General features: G+C 33.3%; 1 protein-coding gene across 2 annotated transcripts in view; it reads left to right on the plus strand.

The window, feature by feature from the left end:
* The window catches only part of VTA1 (vesicle trafficking 1), a 106,162-nt gene that overhangs the window by 81,460 nt on the left and 8,715 nt on the right, over positions 1–15,987 (plus strand). The window contains exons 6-7 of one of the 2 annotated variants that reach the window (XM_001370368.4): positions 3,546–3,716; positions 15,503–15,583. In XM_001370368.4, the coding sequence (XP_001370405.1) occupies positions 3,546–3,716; positions 15,503–15,583 (252 nt within the window). The remainder of the gene's footprint in view (positions 1–3,545; positions 3,717–15,502; positions 15,584–15,987) is intronic. The other variant, XM_007484638.3, reaches the window with a different exon arrangement.

Genomic DNA, 15,987 nt, shown 5'->3' on the forward strand with positions numbered 1-15,987 from the left:
GATTATATTAGAAATGCCTCTAATATTGCTCTATTATATATAATGTATGTGCTTGGTTTTACACAAATATTTGGACAAAGTAGATTTATTCTTGAATTTTCTACTTTGGTATTTCTTTTGTTTTTAAAGCAGAAATGAGTATTAGGTTTTTTTAAGGTCTTTTTAGCACATTATTATATTGATATTATCATTTGGGTTTTATAATTAGCCATTATAGTATGGTTTATTATATTTATAATTTTCCATATATGGAACCAACTTTTCCTTCCTGATATAAATCCATCTTTTTTTACAGTATATAATCTTCCTAATATGTTCTTAAAACCTATTTCCTAATTTTTAAAAATGTGTCTGTATTTATTAGGAGTATTGGAGACTGGAGAGGTCCCTTTTTCTATTTTTGCAAATAGTTAATATAACATTAGAATTAATTGGGTTTTTTTTATGTTGACTACAATTCATTTTTATGTTCATCTGTTTCTGGAGGGTTGAGGTTTTGGGTTTTTTTCCGCCATTGGGAGTTGTAGGTAATCCTGTGCAATTTCATCTTAAAAATAATAGAACATTTAAAGAAACTTTTTTTGCTAATTCAGCTAGTCTGTTTTAATAAATGTTTCCTCAAAATTTTCATTTGGTTAGCCTACAATTATGCAAGTTTTTGAAAAGTTCATCTGTTTCCTCTTCAGCTATTGTAATTTTCTTTTTTTTTTTCAATTTTGATAAAATACATTGTTTTCCTTTCTTTCTAAGTTAATCTGCCTGTTTTGTTAGATTTTTTTTCCTTTTAAGGAAAATCTGTTCCTAGTTTTCTCAGTTAATTGCTTTTTTGGCTTATAATTGTATTCATCTTATTGTTCAAATTTTAATTTTTTATCAGGTGAGTAGTTGTTTTCTCCTATTTTTTTCTTTTTTTCTTTATCTTTTGTCAGTGAATGTATTTACACATAAAAATTTTCCTTTGAGATTTCTTTAGCTTCATCCCATAGTTTTTGTATGTTTTCATACTACTGTCATTTCTTTAATGAAATTTTCTATTGTTTCTATAATTTGTTTTTTAACTCAATAGTTCTGTGGAATGAAAAAATAATTCTTTCTACAAAAACCTACTAAATAAAAATTTTAGAGCATTGTGCTCAGTAAATGCAGTGCTTAGTATTGCATCTTTTCTACATTTTTTGGTAATTCCCATTATGGCTTCATTTGCAAGAAAATTCCTGTATAAATTCCTTTCTGTTCTCTTCCTATTCTAGATTTATCTTTAATTTTTCAAAAATTCTACTGAGATTTTGACTTCTTATTTATCATTTTGGTTAGGTTTATCTAGGTCTAGAATATTTTATTTTTTACTCCATTTTGCCCTTCAATTCAGCTAAGTTTTTCTTAAGTAACTAGGTGCTATTTAAGATATTGATTTTTTTATTCATATTGCCCTTAAGCATAATAATTCTTATTACTTTTTATATCTACATTTATTGTAGCATTTCTACAATCCTGATTGATACCCCTCTTTAATTACTTTAGCTGACACATAATAGATTTTTTTCCAGCCCCTCTTTTTATCTCTCTGTGAATCTGTATGTTTAAAGAATATATCTTATAAATAATACATTGTTGCATTCTCCTTTCTAATCCATTCTGCTATCCTCTTTTTTTCTATGGATTAAATAATCTTTCTTATGTTCAGATTTAAGATTTGTTAATTGCCTCCATAATGGTCTCATATTGTTTCCTCTCTACTCAAATCTATACTCCCCCATTTATAAATAGTTAAACCATCTGTTAATATGATTTTCTTGTGGTTGTTGTTATTGGGAGGATCAAATTATTTTTTTAATTGCATTTATTTATTTATTTATTTATTTAGAATATGATTCATGTTTTTTCATACCCCTCTATACTCCCTCACTCCTGGAGGGGACAAGCAATTCCACTATGTTTTATATGTATCATTGCTCGAAACCTATTTCCATATTATTCTTATTTGCAATAGAGTAAACTTTTAACACCAAAACCCCAATCATATTCCTCTTAGCACAATAGTATTCCATAAACATTAGGTACTACAAGGTTAATATGATTTTTTAAAAAGAGAAGAAAACCAAATGATTAACATCAAAAATAAAAAGCAAATTTACTACTAATGAAGATAAAATCAAAGCAGTCGCTAGAAGTTAATTTGCACAATTATATGCCTACAAATTTAATAATTCAAGTGAAATGGTGAATACTTACAAAAATATAAAGTGCCTAAATGATATTTTTTTATGGTGACAAAGAAAGGAATGTCCATCAGGTGCAATGGCTAAAAAAATTGTGGTATATGTATATAGTAGAATATAATTGTGCCATAAAAAATGACAAGATCACAAAAAAAATCCTGGAAAAACTTAGATGAAGTAATATAAAGTGAAATGAGCAGAAGGAGGAGAACATTGTACACAGTAACAACAGTAATGTGTAATGATCAACTATAAATGATTTCACTATTATAAACAAGGCAAAGATCCAGGATAACTCCAGGAGACTCATGACCAAAAAAAAAAAAAAAGAGATATCCTCTGCCATAGAAAGAGCAAATGGAGGCCAAATGCAAATTAAAATATACCATACTTTATTTCTTCCATAAATTTATCTCTAGTGTAAGCAACATGTGTTTTCTTTCACAATATAGCAAATATGGAAATATATATTATATGCTAACATATGCACAGCCTTCCTTGGGAAAAGGCTACAGATTGGGATCATGAGATATATATATTTTAGACATAGATAATGTGAGAATTTTTTTTCTCTTGGATAAGCATGTTTATTACATATTTATAACGTCATTATATTATTGTTTTATTATATATTACTTATGTTATTTATAATTTCTTTAATGATAACTCAAAAAACTTGTAAGACAAAAAGTATGCCTATTCTAAAACCTGTGAACTATAAATGAAACAGTCTTTTTTATGCTTTCTCTTCTTCTTTCCCCATCCATGTTTTTACTCATTCTTTCTTTCCTTTTAATTTAACTTTACCCTTTAACTCCACCCACCCCTATCATTGGTGTTGGTTTTGCCTTTGACTCTTCCTTTACCAATTCTGCCTTCCTTCTTTAACCCACTCCTCCTTTTTTCTCCCCATACCCTCCTTTTTTAGCTTACTTCTGTACTAGGTTTCCTCCCTTTTCTCTTGCCATTGCTCACAATCTGTTCTGCCCTCTCTCCCCAATAGTTCCCAAAGCCTTTGTTTACCACTTCCCCCATCTCTGTAAGGTGTTTTTGTCAATGGGATTCAGGGCTCCTTCACTGGATTTTTATCAGAACTTTCTGCCATGCTATATACCTACCCTTTCTTATAATACTTAAAAGAGTTTCCACAGGATTCTAGCAGTCTCTTCATACAGCCTTCTACTGGAAGAGTTTGTGGCCAATGTACCATGTTGCCATTATTAAATATAATTTTACCTTGTAAGCAAGCAATTAACTTCTGTGGTAAGTTCAGCTTTTTTTATTTTTTAAAACTTGCACTTTGTTTATATATGTATTTCATAACAGATGAAGAAAATGAAGAAGCTAAGACTTCTCCCCTGCCCAGTCACCCACCCCAACGGTCATCTTCAACATATGACCCAAGCAGCATGCCATCCAGCAGCTATACAGGAATACAGATTCCTCCAGGTGCTCATGCTCCAGCTAATACACCAGCAGAAGTGCCTCATAGCACAGGTATGAAATTTAAAATATCTGAAAATATTCATCATGACCTCTGATATCTATCATGCTATTTAAAAGAACTGCTTATCGTATGATATTCCTAATTTTATAAAAATACAGTGATCATTGATAATAATAGTAGTGATCACAGGGAAGAGTAAGATCCCAAACTGCTGTCCTAAAGATTCATTATTGTTTTAGCAAGATGAATATACTGTTATATTAGGTATTCTGAATTTACATACATCCTTGATGTAAGCCATCAAGATTTCTTGCCTTTATTTACTCACATCCACCAGTCATGTAGAGTTATTACATTTCCATTAGTAGCTCCTTTCATTGTATTAGGATTGAGGGTTTGTCATAGAAAAAAGCAGAAGAAAGATAAACCCTGATTTTTTCCCCTGTCTCTCTTCATGGTGCTCAGTTCCTTCTGTGCCCACCTAAACCCCAATATTGTCATCTCCAGTCCTTCCTGTAGAGATACAATATGGTATAATGAGTAGAATAAAACACTGATTTGGATTCAAGAAATATCTGTTTGGTAGAAACTACATTTTATCTTTTTTTTTTCCCCTAGTATAGGCAATGAAGAGTCACTACAGTTTCCTTTTGTTGAGGGTTAGGGGAAGGAGATAATAGGGCCAAGTCTTTGCCTTTTGAAGATAGATGATTTTGGCAACTATTTGGATAATAGATTGAAAAGGAAATAAACCAGAAACAGGAAAATTAATTAGGGGACAATTACAGTAGTCTGGAAAGATGAGGAAGGATATGTAACTGGAAAGAGGAAAGTGAATGGTAAATACATTATAAAGGCATAATAAACAAGATTCAGCAAAGTGATTAGATGTGGGGAGCAAAGGAAAAGAAGTATTTAATGACTTTGAAATTTCAAACTAAAGTGACTAGAAAGATGTTAGTGTCCTTGACAGAAATAAGGAAATTTGCAGGTTGGATTGATATAGGGATGACATTCAACATGTGTATTTATGCAGGACTGGCATTTAGGAGAAACATTAAGTTTGTATATATAAATTTGTCATCTGCATAGAGGTGGTAAATCAATTTATGGAGACTGATAAGATCACCAAAAGATATTTCAGAATAAGAAGGTCAATATAGAATTTTGAGGAATGCCCAGGCATAAGGAATATGAGATATATGATATTACCACCCAATGATAGATATTTTTTCAAGGAGGAAGACTGTAGGCAGTGGTGAAGAAGCTAGTAAAAGAAAAGGAAAGATTTAGAGTAAGAAAGGTTAGCTGGAGGTGGAATCAAAAACACAAGTAGAAAGGTTAGGTTTGACAAGGAGAAAAATGACTTCAAGATCAAAGGAAAAGATACAAGAAAGTATATAGGGGTTTTTTAACCTCCCATTAAAGATGATGTCATTTCTGCTGCTATTACATCTATTTTGTCTTTTTACACATTGACTTTCACTTAACAAATATTCAATCCAATTCGTTTGTGTTGGAGTAACAAATATGTATACATGTCTTAAGTGCTAGGTTTTATTGCTAGGTTCCATCTTAGTGCCTTTGATAGTCTAAATTTTTCATCATGCTGGGTTTGGTTTTGTTTAGCTTTGCTTTACATATATAAATTTACTATTCCTCAGTAGATTTCAGTCTTCAATCATTTCATGAGTTTTCTTTGACTTTTTATAATAATATAACATTCAGGAAAAATATAAACACATTTAGTGTAACAATTCCTGCTTTCTTATGGTTGGATACATATTTAACTTTTCTTGGTGCTACATTTGGATTTGTAGCAAATGTATTAATAGGTACAAGGTATATGGCCTCTTGATGATCCAAATTTTTTTTAAATCAAGTTAGGAGAGTAAAGGAGAGGAAAATTTATAATGAAATTTTTGGTTTACTTATGAGTTTTAAAGACTACAAGAATTCAGAATAAATCAAAAATCATATCATTAAAATTATAGTAAGATCATTCAAAAATCAAGTAATTAATAATTAAATCTTATAAAGAACAATAGTTTATATGTATCCCGATTATAAACACCTATAAATAACTAAAAAATAAATGTTTTATTAGAGACATTGATAGACTCCCCCCACAAAAAAGCAGTACAAATAGAAGTACAGACAAGTAGTCACAAATATAGTTCAATATTAAATACAATTTCAGTGTTACTTGGCTAAATTAAGATCAAGAGCCTCAAACATGAAGCACAGTTAGAAATGGGAGTAGTATAGAATGACTTCACACTTAAAAAAATAATTTTGTTTTTTGTTTTACCCCCTTATACCTACTAAGATTATACTATTACATTATTACAGACTTGACCACAAAGCAGTTTCCTTCTTAATGTTTGTCAAAACGAAATCAGATATGTTTAATGATATAAGTGATGGTGTTTTTTAAGAATTTGGTATTTGAAAAGAAGAGAAGCAGTCAAGTCACTAGCAAGTATAGATAGATCACCTATAAAAGCTCTACTTTCATGATCATGAACTCAGAAAATTCTTCATTTCATCACAATCTATTGGTATACCACCTCTCACCTCGCTCTACATCATAGCCTTGAAACCTGTTATTTGTTCTGATTGTGATCTCCAACCCCTTGACCCCCTCAGTTCTTTCCCAGGCCATCACCCTGCACCAGCTACACTTTCCTCTTTTCCTCACTTTGTTCTCTTGATGAACCTTTTAGAGTTCCTTTTCCCCATGCCCTATCACTGATCTTGCCCTAACAACTCCCTGCTTCATATTAATCACACCCTTCTGCTGCCTCTGCTCCTATTCACGTGCTGCTGAAAGAAAGTCATAAAACTTCAGATTAGGTCCATTATGAGTTTATGCTAAATAACCTCAACTGAATCCTCATTGCCACAATGCACCCCTTGAGGTGAGTGCAAATGAAGAATTGGGGGATACATGGAGGCTGCAAATGCAAGAACATTCCATAGCAGCAGGAATATATGTAATAATTGAGAGTCTGAGGGGGAAAATAATATAATGTATTGAGTTTAAGATACATATAGGACATCATTTTCAAGCAATGCTCCTAATTTTCAGATTTTTTCTCTCTACAATGCTTCAGAAATTCATTCATCCTAAAAGCTCACTCTCCCTCTGGACTTCACATCTTGGGCTTCAGCTACATTTTGTGACTTTTCTCTCTGGTTGACAAGTTCCTCTCAAAATTTTCATCTTAAGAAAGAGGTCCAAGCCAGCCTTGTTTTCATTTCTCTCCAGGATATGTATGCTCCAGATTCTCAGTCGGCCTCTCTCCTAACCACATCTCCTCCTTCCCTCATCCCTCATTGTCTTTATTTTCAGCTATTTGTATTCTCATCTCTGAACACAATGCCTACAGTATAGTAAGCATTTATAATGTTCATGCAAGAAGATGGAGGAATAGGAAAAATTATAGTGAGCTCCATTCCCAACCCCCTTGACCTCCATCTCTCTCCCCATACCCCACAAAAAATTTAGAAAATGCACCAAACCAGATCTTGTGTGGGAAATTCAAGAAAATGTCAAAATGAGCCATTTTCCCAGCCTCTATCACTATATGAAGAAAGAGATGTATGTATGAATGTCAGTGGTCAGAAGTATGAGTACTCCAACTTACGAAAAAGCAGTGCACCAGAGCAAAAGGGAGTTGCCAACCAATGGCTTTATCATTCACTACCTATCTTGGGTCTAAGAGTAAATTCAGAAGCCTCAAGAACAGATCTCAAGAGACAAGGAGCATGGTCTCAGTGCCCACATCTAGCTAAGTCTCAAGCCTAGGGTCAAATAACTGGAACAGGAATCCCAGACCACAGAGAATCTTACAGTTCTGGCCCTCTGAACCAGTAGAGCTTTCTGCCTGGCTGAGAGAAGTTGTGTTCACAGCAGCAGTCTAATGTTCAGACCTAAACTTGGGTCAGGAACTTGTACACCTTGGAAAAGGAGAGCAACAGTAAGACTTTGCCTTAGATCAGACCACAGTGGGACTCTGAAAGCTCTCTAATCCAGCCTGTTCTGTCCCTGACTACTGAGAAAAGTATAATACTTAATACCTCAAGAAAGTAGCAGCAAGACCAGCCCAGACCTTGCCTCCTGAAGTACACAGAGCCTAGACCTAATTTGAGCCTTAAGTCAGGAAGTCTGAAGGAAAAATGAGCAAATATAAGAATTTAAGGTGGTAAAAAGCTATTATGGTGACAGAGACCTTCAATAAACAACCCAGGAGGAAAAAATGTTGTCAAAACATCTAAGAAAAACTTCACTTGGGCACAAATTCAACCAGAACTCCTAAAAGAGTTTAATTTTTTAAAATAAATTAAATGAGAACTCTAGAGGGAAAAAAAATTTGAAAATTAATCAGAGAAATAGAAGAAAGAATTCGAAAAGGAGTTTACATCTTGGCATAAGAGATAGAAAACCTTACCCATTCTATTAACTCCCTGCAAATAGAAGCCAATGACCCTGAGAAAATAAGAAATATTAAAACAAAATCAAAAGATGAGAAAAAATGAGACAAGTGTAAAGGATCTCATAGCAAAAGCAATTGACGAAGAAAATGATTGAAGAGAAAAAATTTAATAATCACTAGACTACCTGTATACTACAATTTTCGCCCTCCAAAGGAAAAAAAAAATCCTAGATACCATATTTCAAGAAATCTTAAAAGAAAACTGTCCAGGTTTCTTAGAACAAGAAGTCAGAATGAATCATGAAATCAAAAGTCTCTCCTGAAAAATCTCAAAATGAATACTCTCAGGACTATCATAGACATAATCCAGAGCTTCTTAGTCAAAGACAGTAAAAAAAACAAAAACAAAAAAAAACCTGCAGGCAACCAGAAGGAAAAAAATCAAGTACCCAAGAGCCTTAGAATCTCACACAACTTAGAATCTATTGTCATTAAGGAACAGTGAGTTTGAAGTGCAATATTCCAAAAGGCAAATGATTTGGTATTAAAGCCAAGGATAATTTTCCTAGCAGAACTGAGTGTAATCCTTCAGGGAGGAAAATTGATTTTTTCATGAAATCGAGAGCTTCCAAACATTCCTGATGTAAAGACCAGAGCTGCATAGAAACTATGAAATTCAAACATATGAGTTAAGAGAAGCATAAAAAGCCTATTTGATATACTGGTTCATTTCTAAGTTGCTTTTCTCACCCATCAAAAGAAATATCTACCCGACTCTTACATGCCTAATTATTGTGCTGTTTTTTTTTTCAAGTTTTTATCTCAGCAACTCATAATTCTTCAATTTAACCAGAGAAAGCAAGGAGATTCCATTTGATTTGGGATTGTAGAATGCAGAAGTTATCTGCAGAAAGTTATACAGCCAGGTGGGGAGAGATTTCTGGCACAAGAAGGACCCTCTCCTTTTCCTCTTTCACCTTATTTCAAGTACAAAGGAACCCTTTCAAAGTCTTTCCTGTTCCCAAAGGCAGGTTTGCCCTTGGTCAAGATCTAAAGATGTAGATATATAGGCTGCCTGGCAGTGTAACCTAGTGGATCATGCTAAAGATATGGAGTTTCCAAAACTTCAGTTCAAATTCTTCTTCTTACACTTAGCAGCTTTATTGCACTGAACAGATTTCTTAACCTCTGTAAAATGGGGATAGTATATTCAATAAATCTACAGGACCTAGGTGTTCTGTTGTTTTGTTTTGTTTTGTTTCTTTAAAAGGCAATAATATAATGACTGGCGAGCTGGCTTCAGAATCAGAAAGACCTGAGTTCAAGTTCCACCTTTGATGTATAATAGCTTTGTAACCCTCAGGAAATCAATGAACTTGTCAGGGCCCCAGGCAACTGACTGTAAATTACAGAAAAAGTGACTTTGTAGAGGGAACTCCTGTGGAACTCCATATAACAATGAAATCACAGAAGGTAATCATCTTGATTAAGTGGAATGATACACTAAGGTGTTTAGTACAATTTTCAAAGCCCATCTAGATTGATAAAAAGTGCAGGAGCTGGTTCATTATTGTTTTTGTGTCCCCAGCAGTAGCATAGCGATTGGCATAGAGTAAGTGCTTAATAAATGTTTATTCAATTAATTAAAATAATTTTGAATGCTTATTAACTTATCTCAAAGGCAGTATCTGATTTGGGACTGAAACTCAGGAGTGATATTACAAATCCGAGAATTATCTACCCAGAGATGATAATTTAACCCTTGGGAGCTAATGAAATCACCAAATGAGATAGTAGCAAAAAGAGAAGAGAGCCTAGGATTGACTGTCTCCCACACACACTTGTAGGATTCCAGTGGTTAGTGATCGTGATATAGATGAAGAACCAATAAAGAAGATTAAGAATTGGTCAGACTTTTAAGGGAATTAATATCTCAAAAACCTGAAAAGAAGAAAGTGTCCAAAAGGAAAGGTGATCGATAGTGTCAAATGCTGCAGATGTCAAGAAGGATTAGGATTCAGAAAAGATAATTTAATTTGGCATTTAAGAGATTATTGGCAACTGAAGAGAGCAATTTCAGTTGAATGTTGGAGGAAACTGACCTGAGGAAAAAGAAAATTGAAAAAAAAAAATTTCAGAGTGGTATTATAATGTTTTTTCACTTTATTGTGATAACTTATTTTCTAACATACTAGAGAGTGGGAGTTAGATATTCTCAGAAGTGTCTTTATCAAAAATGCTTTTGTACCAGAAAAATATATACTGTGGACTAATCCTTAGGAAGTGCCTTAACTATCATTATATTTGAATATTCGTATCCCCTTTTTAACTATCTGGATTTTTTTCTTCCCCTCTTTAATTACTCAGTTCTTCAAAAAGGAAAAGTTATATGAATACTTTTTAATTTAAGGAGAAAAGGCTTTTGAAAAATATTTGCTACAACCCTTTTTTTTTTCTTTTGAGAATGAAGTATAAAATTTTATTAAGCTAAACCTATACTTTTTAAAAAAAACCTTACCTTCCATCTTGGAATCAATACTTTGTATTGGTTCTAAGGCAGAAGAGTGGTAAAGTCTAGTCAATGGGAGTTAAGTGACTTGCCCAAGGTCACACAGCTAGGAAATGTCTGAGGTCACTTTTGAACCCAGGACCTCCCATCCCTGGGCCAGGCTCTCAGTCCACTGAGCCACTCAGCTACCCTACTAAAAGTACATTTTTGAAAATGTACTGTCAACCTAAAGAGTTGGTTATTTTAAATGCTATTCAGACTCTAATCCCTTCTTTTACCTTTTCAGCATTTCTCAATTATATTTAAGATAGTAAAGAATTGTAGACCATAGTTGCTGGATACAAATATAAAATTTTTTTGAATTTATAAGTGTAACAGATGTTTCCCCTCTTTCTCATTTTAAGAATTATTTGCTTTCTCTCATAAAGGTTCAGGATGCACTTTTATCAAAGGGAAATCCTTAAGATATCTGAAAAGAATAGTATGTACTAATATACAATTTCTACTTCCACCACCAAAAGTTGGCGGGGGGTTGAGATGGGGAGGTGGTTAGGGAGAGGTGGACAAGGAGGAAAACTACTCCATTGAAACATGCAGTAAAAATACCAAATGTTGGGAATATTTTTCTCTTCTTAAACAAATTGCTTCTAGACCTGTAATTATTTATGAAATATTTTAGTAATAAATCCAAATAGAAATAACTGTGATTTTTCAGTAATTAATACTGGTTTTTAATAAAAAATAATTTACAAAATTACCATCCTCTACATATCAACAACTAGTTTCAGGTTTATTATTGTTATCTTTAACAATTAATATGCCGAGGGGGTAGCTGGGTGGCTCAGTGGATTGAGAGCCAGGCCTAGAGACAGGAGGTCCTAGGTTCAAATCTGGCTTCATATACTTCCTGGCTGTATGACTCTGGGCAAGTCACTTAACCCTCATTGCCTAACCTTTATCAGTCCTCTGCCTTAGAACCAAAACACAATATTGACTCTAAGACAGAAGGTAAGGGTTTAGATAAAAAAACAAAGGAAAGAAAGAAAAGAATTTATATGCCACATCATAGCTCACTAACTCTTCTGCCCAGCTTTGAAAACCCTCCAAATTCTGACCCAGTCTGACCTATCCTGTTAGCTGCCCTACTCTCTTTGCTTTGATTATATTGTTCCTCTCCATCTCTACAACATACACAGAATATCCTCCCAAGATTAACAACCTTCCCATGACACTCCCAAGTCCTACTGATGCTTCTAGACCCAGGTCAAGTTTCATTGACTATGCTGCTTTCTTCCAATTACTTCAATTCATATTCAAATTTACCTTCATTTTTATTCTTGTACAACATAGGAAGGATTAGCTTGTATTCTTGGAGGGGAGGTTATTCAGGGTCTCCATATTTTATTTTCATTCAGGGAAGATCATATAGATATGGAAACATATTATTTAATAAATCTAGCTAAATTTTGAGAAGCTCATCAACAGATTGGCCTTAGGTGAGGAATTTTTTGGATCCAGCAACAATTGAAGATTATTCTAAAATTCAGTGGAAGTTAAAAACTCCATCAATGGAGGTTAATTTACTTACTGATTAAATTACAAACCTTTGAAATATTAAAGAACAATTGAAGAGAGGAATCTGTACAGTACACTTCTTTTGACAAACTGGAAGTACTGGAAGGAGAATTTTCCTTGATTACCAAGATGGTGTTTTTTTCTTTTTATCTTTGTTCTCTTTGTTCCTTGCATGTAATAGATGCTTACTAACAAATACTTGTTATTTTCAAAGATAGTGTTCTCAAATTTTAGTTGCGTGATTGCCAATATTTTATAACTGAGGAATCTATACTTTTTTAACTTTGTAGTCAGAACAGTTTGTAAATGTCAAATTATGTATTGTTCACATTGAAATCTTCATGAGATCACAAATAATAAATCCTTAACTTTGAGGTAGGAGTGCAATTCCTAAAAAACAATGCAGAACTCAAAAAATTGAGAATATTAATACACTGAACCAATGGGAAATCCTGGTTGCCCCCAAAAGCTATAATCTTTCCCTAGAGATTGCTGAAAATATACTTTTCTACATATAATTCTTTATTTTAAAAAAATATATTAACTCTCATAATATGTACTTTTACTAACAGTAATCATGGAGTAACTGCTAAAATGCAGGGTAGAAGAGAGGCAACTTCAGAATGGAGAAGAACTTGGGCTCTAATGTCAGAAGAACCCCAAAGGAAAAAAGGGAAGGGGGAGAACCTGCTATTGCTAATCTTCCCTTTTGGCTCTATTATTGAACTGTTCCCCAATGAAAAGCACATACCACAGAGTGAATCCTTAAGCTGACTTGGTCCAGGGGCCTGAATAGCTCTGCCCTTCCATACCAGAATTCTAGGGAGCCTAAGAAGCAGCACAGGCAATAGGAGAAACAGGATGCTCAAGGGCAAGTATGATCAGGTACTCAGCTCATTTCATTTATTCACAAATTTGACCACTTTTCCATTTTTTCAATTCCCTCCTTAAGCACTTGAGAGGTTACATTAGAATTTTCTGGAGTAGATTCATGAACACATATATGAATATGTTCCTTCTTTTTGTAGATATAAACTTGCCCTCATCTTGCCTCATTTTTTTCTTTATTGTGCATAAACATGAATGTTCACAGTTGCAAATGTGAAAGTGAAAATTAAGTGACATAAAATCATGGGAATGCTTGAAGTCTCAAAAGTTAAGTGTACAAATGTTGAAGATTTTTAAGACTTCCTTCAACATTCCAACTAGTAGCTAGCCATTTTTGCAGTGTAAAGAACAAAAAGATAAGAGCTAGAAAACAAACTTAGAGGACATCCAATCCGGCACTTTACAGATGAGGAAACTGAGTCCGAGACAGGATAAGTACCCAGACAGATTTGAGAGGCATACACTGTTTGAAATAGGAGAACCTATTCCAAATTCCAAATCTGGTTCCAAATTCCATCTTAGACCCTTATTAACTGTTTGACCCTTTGTGTGTCATTTAACATTTCTGGGCTTTGGTTTTTTCATCCATAAAATGAGTGAGTTGAGTTCAATCTTTCAGATCTCTTTTAGCTCCAAATCTGTAACTCTGTGACTGAAGAAACCCTAGGCCTAGGTCATCTCACTTTAAATCCAGTGCTCTTTAGAATGGATTACTAAAGACAATAAAGGGAGTTGAGGGTAGGAGAAATATTGAATTAAGTAAAAGCTTTTCCTAAAGAAGGGTATTGAACCTGACAACCTCCAAAGATGCTTACCTGCCCTCTGATTCTGTTTAAAAAGAAATTAATTTTTGAGTTATGAATAAGAAAGTTTCCATTCCAACAAATAAAGACTTCTTTATCTATTGAAGTGGCTACAAGGGAAGCAACTGTGTCCACAAGAATTTTTAGGATCTTCCTTTCCTTTTCACCCACACTTCTTCCAGATACTCATCAAGCTCTGAAGCTCTCTGTTCTTGTGTCTTTCTGAGATTTATCCCATAATTAACACTTTGCAATAAGATGCTCTTAAAGTCTCAGTATGCTCAACATCAACATAAACCAAGAAAGTCTGGAACCTCTTATTTAGATTAAGACAGTTACCTTTATGAGCCTTTTAGGTAAGCATCAAGGAGTTAAGAGTAGTAATATGGGATTTACATTGAATATATGTCAGTGTTTTTTACTTTAATCTTAAGTAATAATACAGCTGTTAATAAGGCTGTATGTAGAATGTTGACCTTAATAAGAGTAAACACAATTTTCTACCTTACATAAACATTAGCCTCAGATTACTAAACCACGTAATTTCTTGTGGTTCTCAATTCTTCAACTTCATTATTTGATGAATTTTGTTCCAGATTACATGTAATTAAAAGTTGAGTAAATTTTGTGGTATAATACATGTCAAGAACTTCTAGCCATAATCTGTTATGGAACCATTTTTCTAGAATTTTAATAAGGCTACTTGAGTATTACTCTAAAATTTTTTCTTAGAATATTTTTATATCTGCACAAACTGCCCAATTTCGCTTTTCTCTCTAATCTACTCTCTTAGTTCCTCCCTACCTTCAAATTATTACCTCCTACCAGCCACCTCTTGTTTTAGAAGCCAATCCTTAGAATTAATATTTAATTCTGTAATGGAGGCTTGAGGCAAGCTATATTTTGGAAGGAAATATGGTTCAGTAGGCATTATTAATAATAGTTGACAGTTTAAGATCTACTAAGTATTTATTATATATAATATTTATTATTGGATCATTTTAACTTTGTTTTGTGAGGAAAGGCTCTTCTTCTCTTCTTTTAATATAGCTTGAACCATACATGCATAATTTAGGAATGTTTTCCTTTCCTTTTCATGAATTTTTAACCCTGATTAACCCTCTCATTAATCAAAATTAACAATTATTAAGATGATGTGATATTTATAATGGTTTCTAACTTGAAATAAAAAATTTAATGGTAGATTAAGTATATGAAGTTAGACTTATTCACAAAATTAAAAATCCTGTGAAACATATAAATGCAAAGATATATAGTGCAGTTAAGAAATTAAAAGGGCTTTTTTTCTACCTATAGGTTGATAAGTAATAATTCAAAAGCAATTTGAAATACTTAGATATGCATGACTAAATATGTGTGTATATCTATATATACATATGTGTGTATATATATATGTATATATATATATATATATATATTCTCGAGAGCTTTATTCCCCCCAAAATGTCATCATACCCTTTTGTTATCAGATATAGTAAATCAAAATCTGTTGAGGTCAGTGAGTATAGTTAGGTAATGTAGTGTGACTTCTATATGATTCTGACTATATAATTAAATGTGTGATACTTTTAATAATCATTTGTACTTTACTGATTTGTTAGGTGTAACAGGTAATACTATTCAACCCACTCCTCAGAATATTCCTATTGTTGATCCAGCCCTTTTCAGTACTATGACCATAGGTAAGTATGTATTTATTTGATTTGGACTTGTTTTGTAAAGTTTTTATGCTTTTTTCTACCTTATTTTCAAAATATAGTAATAATAATACATGAACAACTCCTCCATCATAGCATATACCAATAATATACTTGAGGGGTAGCTGGGTAGCTCAGTGGATTGAGAGCCAGGCCAAGAGACAGTCGGTCCTAGGTTCAAATCTGGCCTCAGACACTTTCCAGCTGTGTGACCCTGGGCAAGTCACAACCCCCATTGCTTAGCCCTTACCACTCTTTTGCCTTGGAGCCAATACACAGTATTGACTCCAAGATGGAAGGTAAGGGTTTAAAAAAATAATAATATACTTGATCTCTCCATCTCTTATCTCTCATTCTCATCACAGAATATCCATCTTCTTTTCTGTTCA

The sequence above is a fragment of the Monodelphis domestica genome, chromosome 2 (genome assembly GCF_027887165.1).
Source record: "Monodelphis domestica isolate mMonDom1 chromosome 2, mMonDom1.pri, whole genome shotgun sequence".
Taxonomy (NCBI): domain Eukaryota; kingdom Metazoa; phylum Chordata; class Mammalia; order Didelphimorphia; family Didelphidae; genus Monodelphis; species Monodelphis domestica.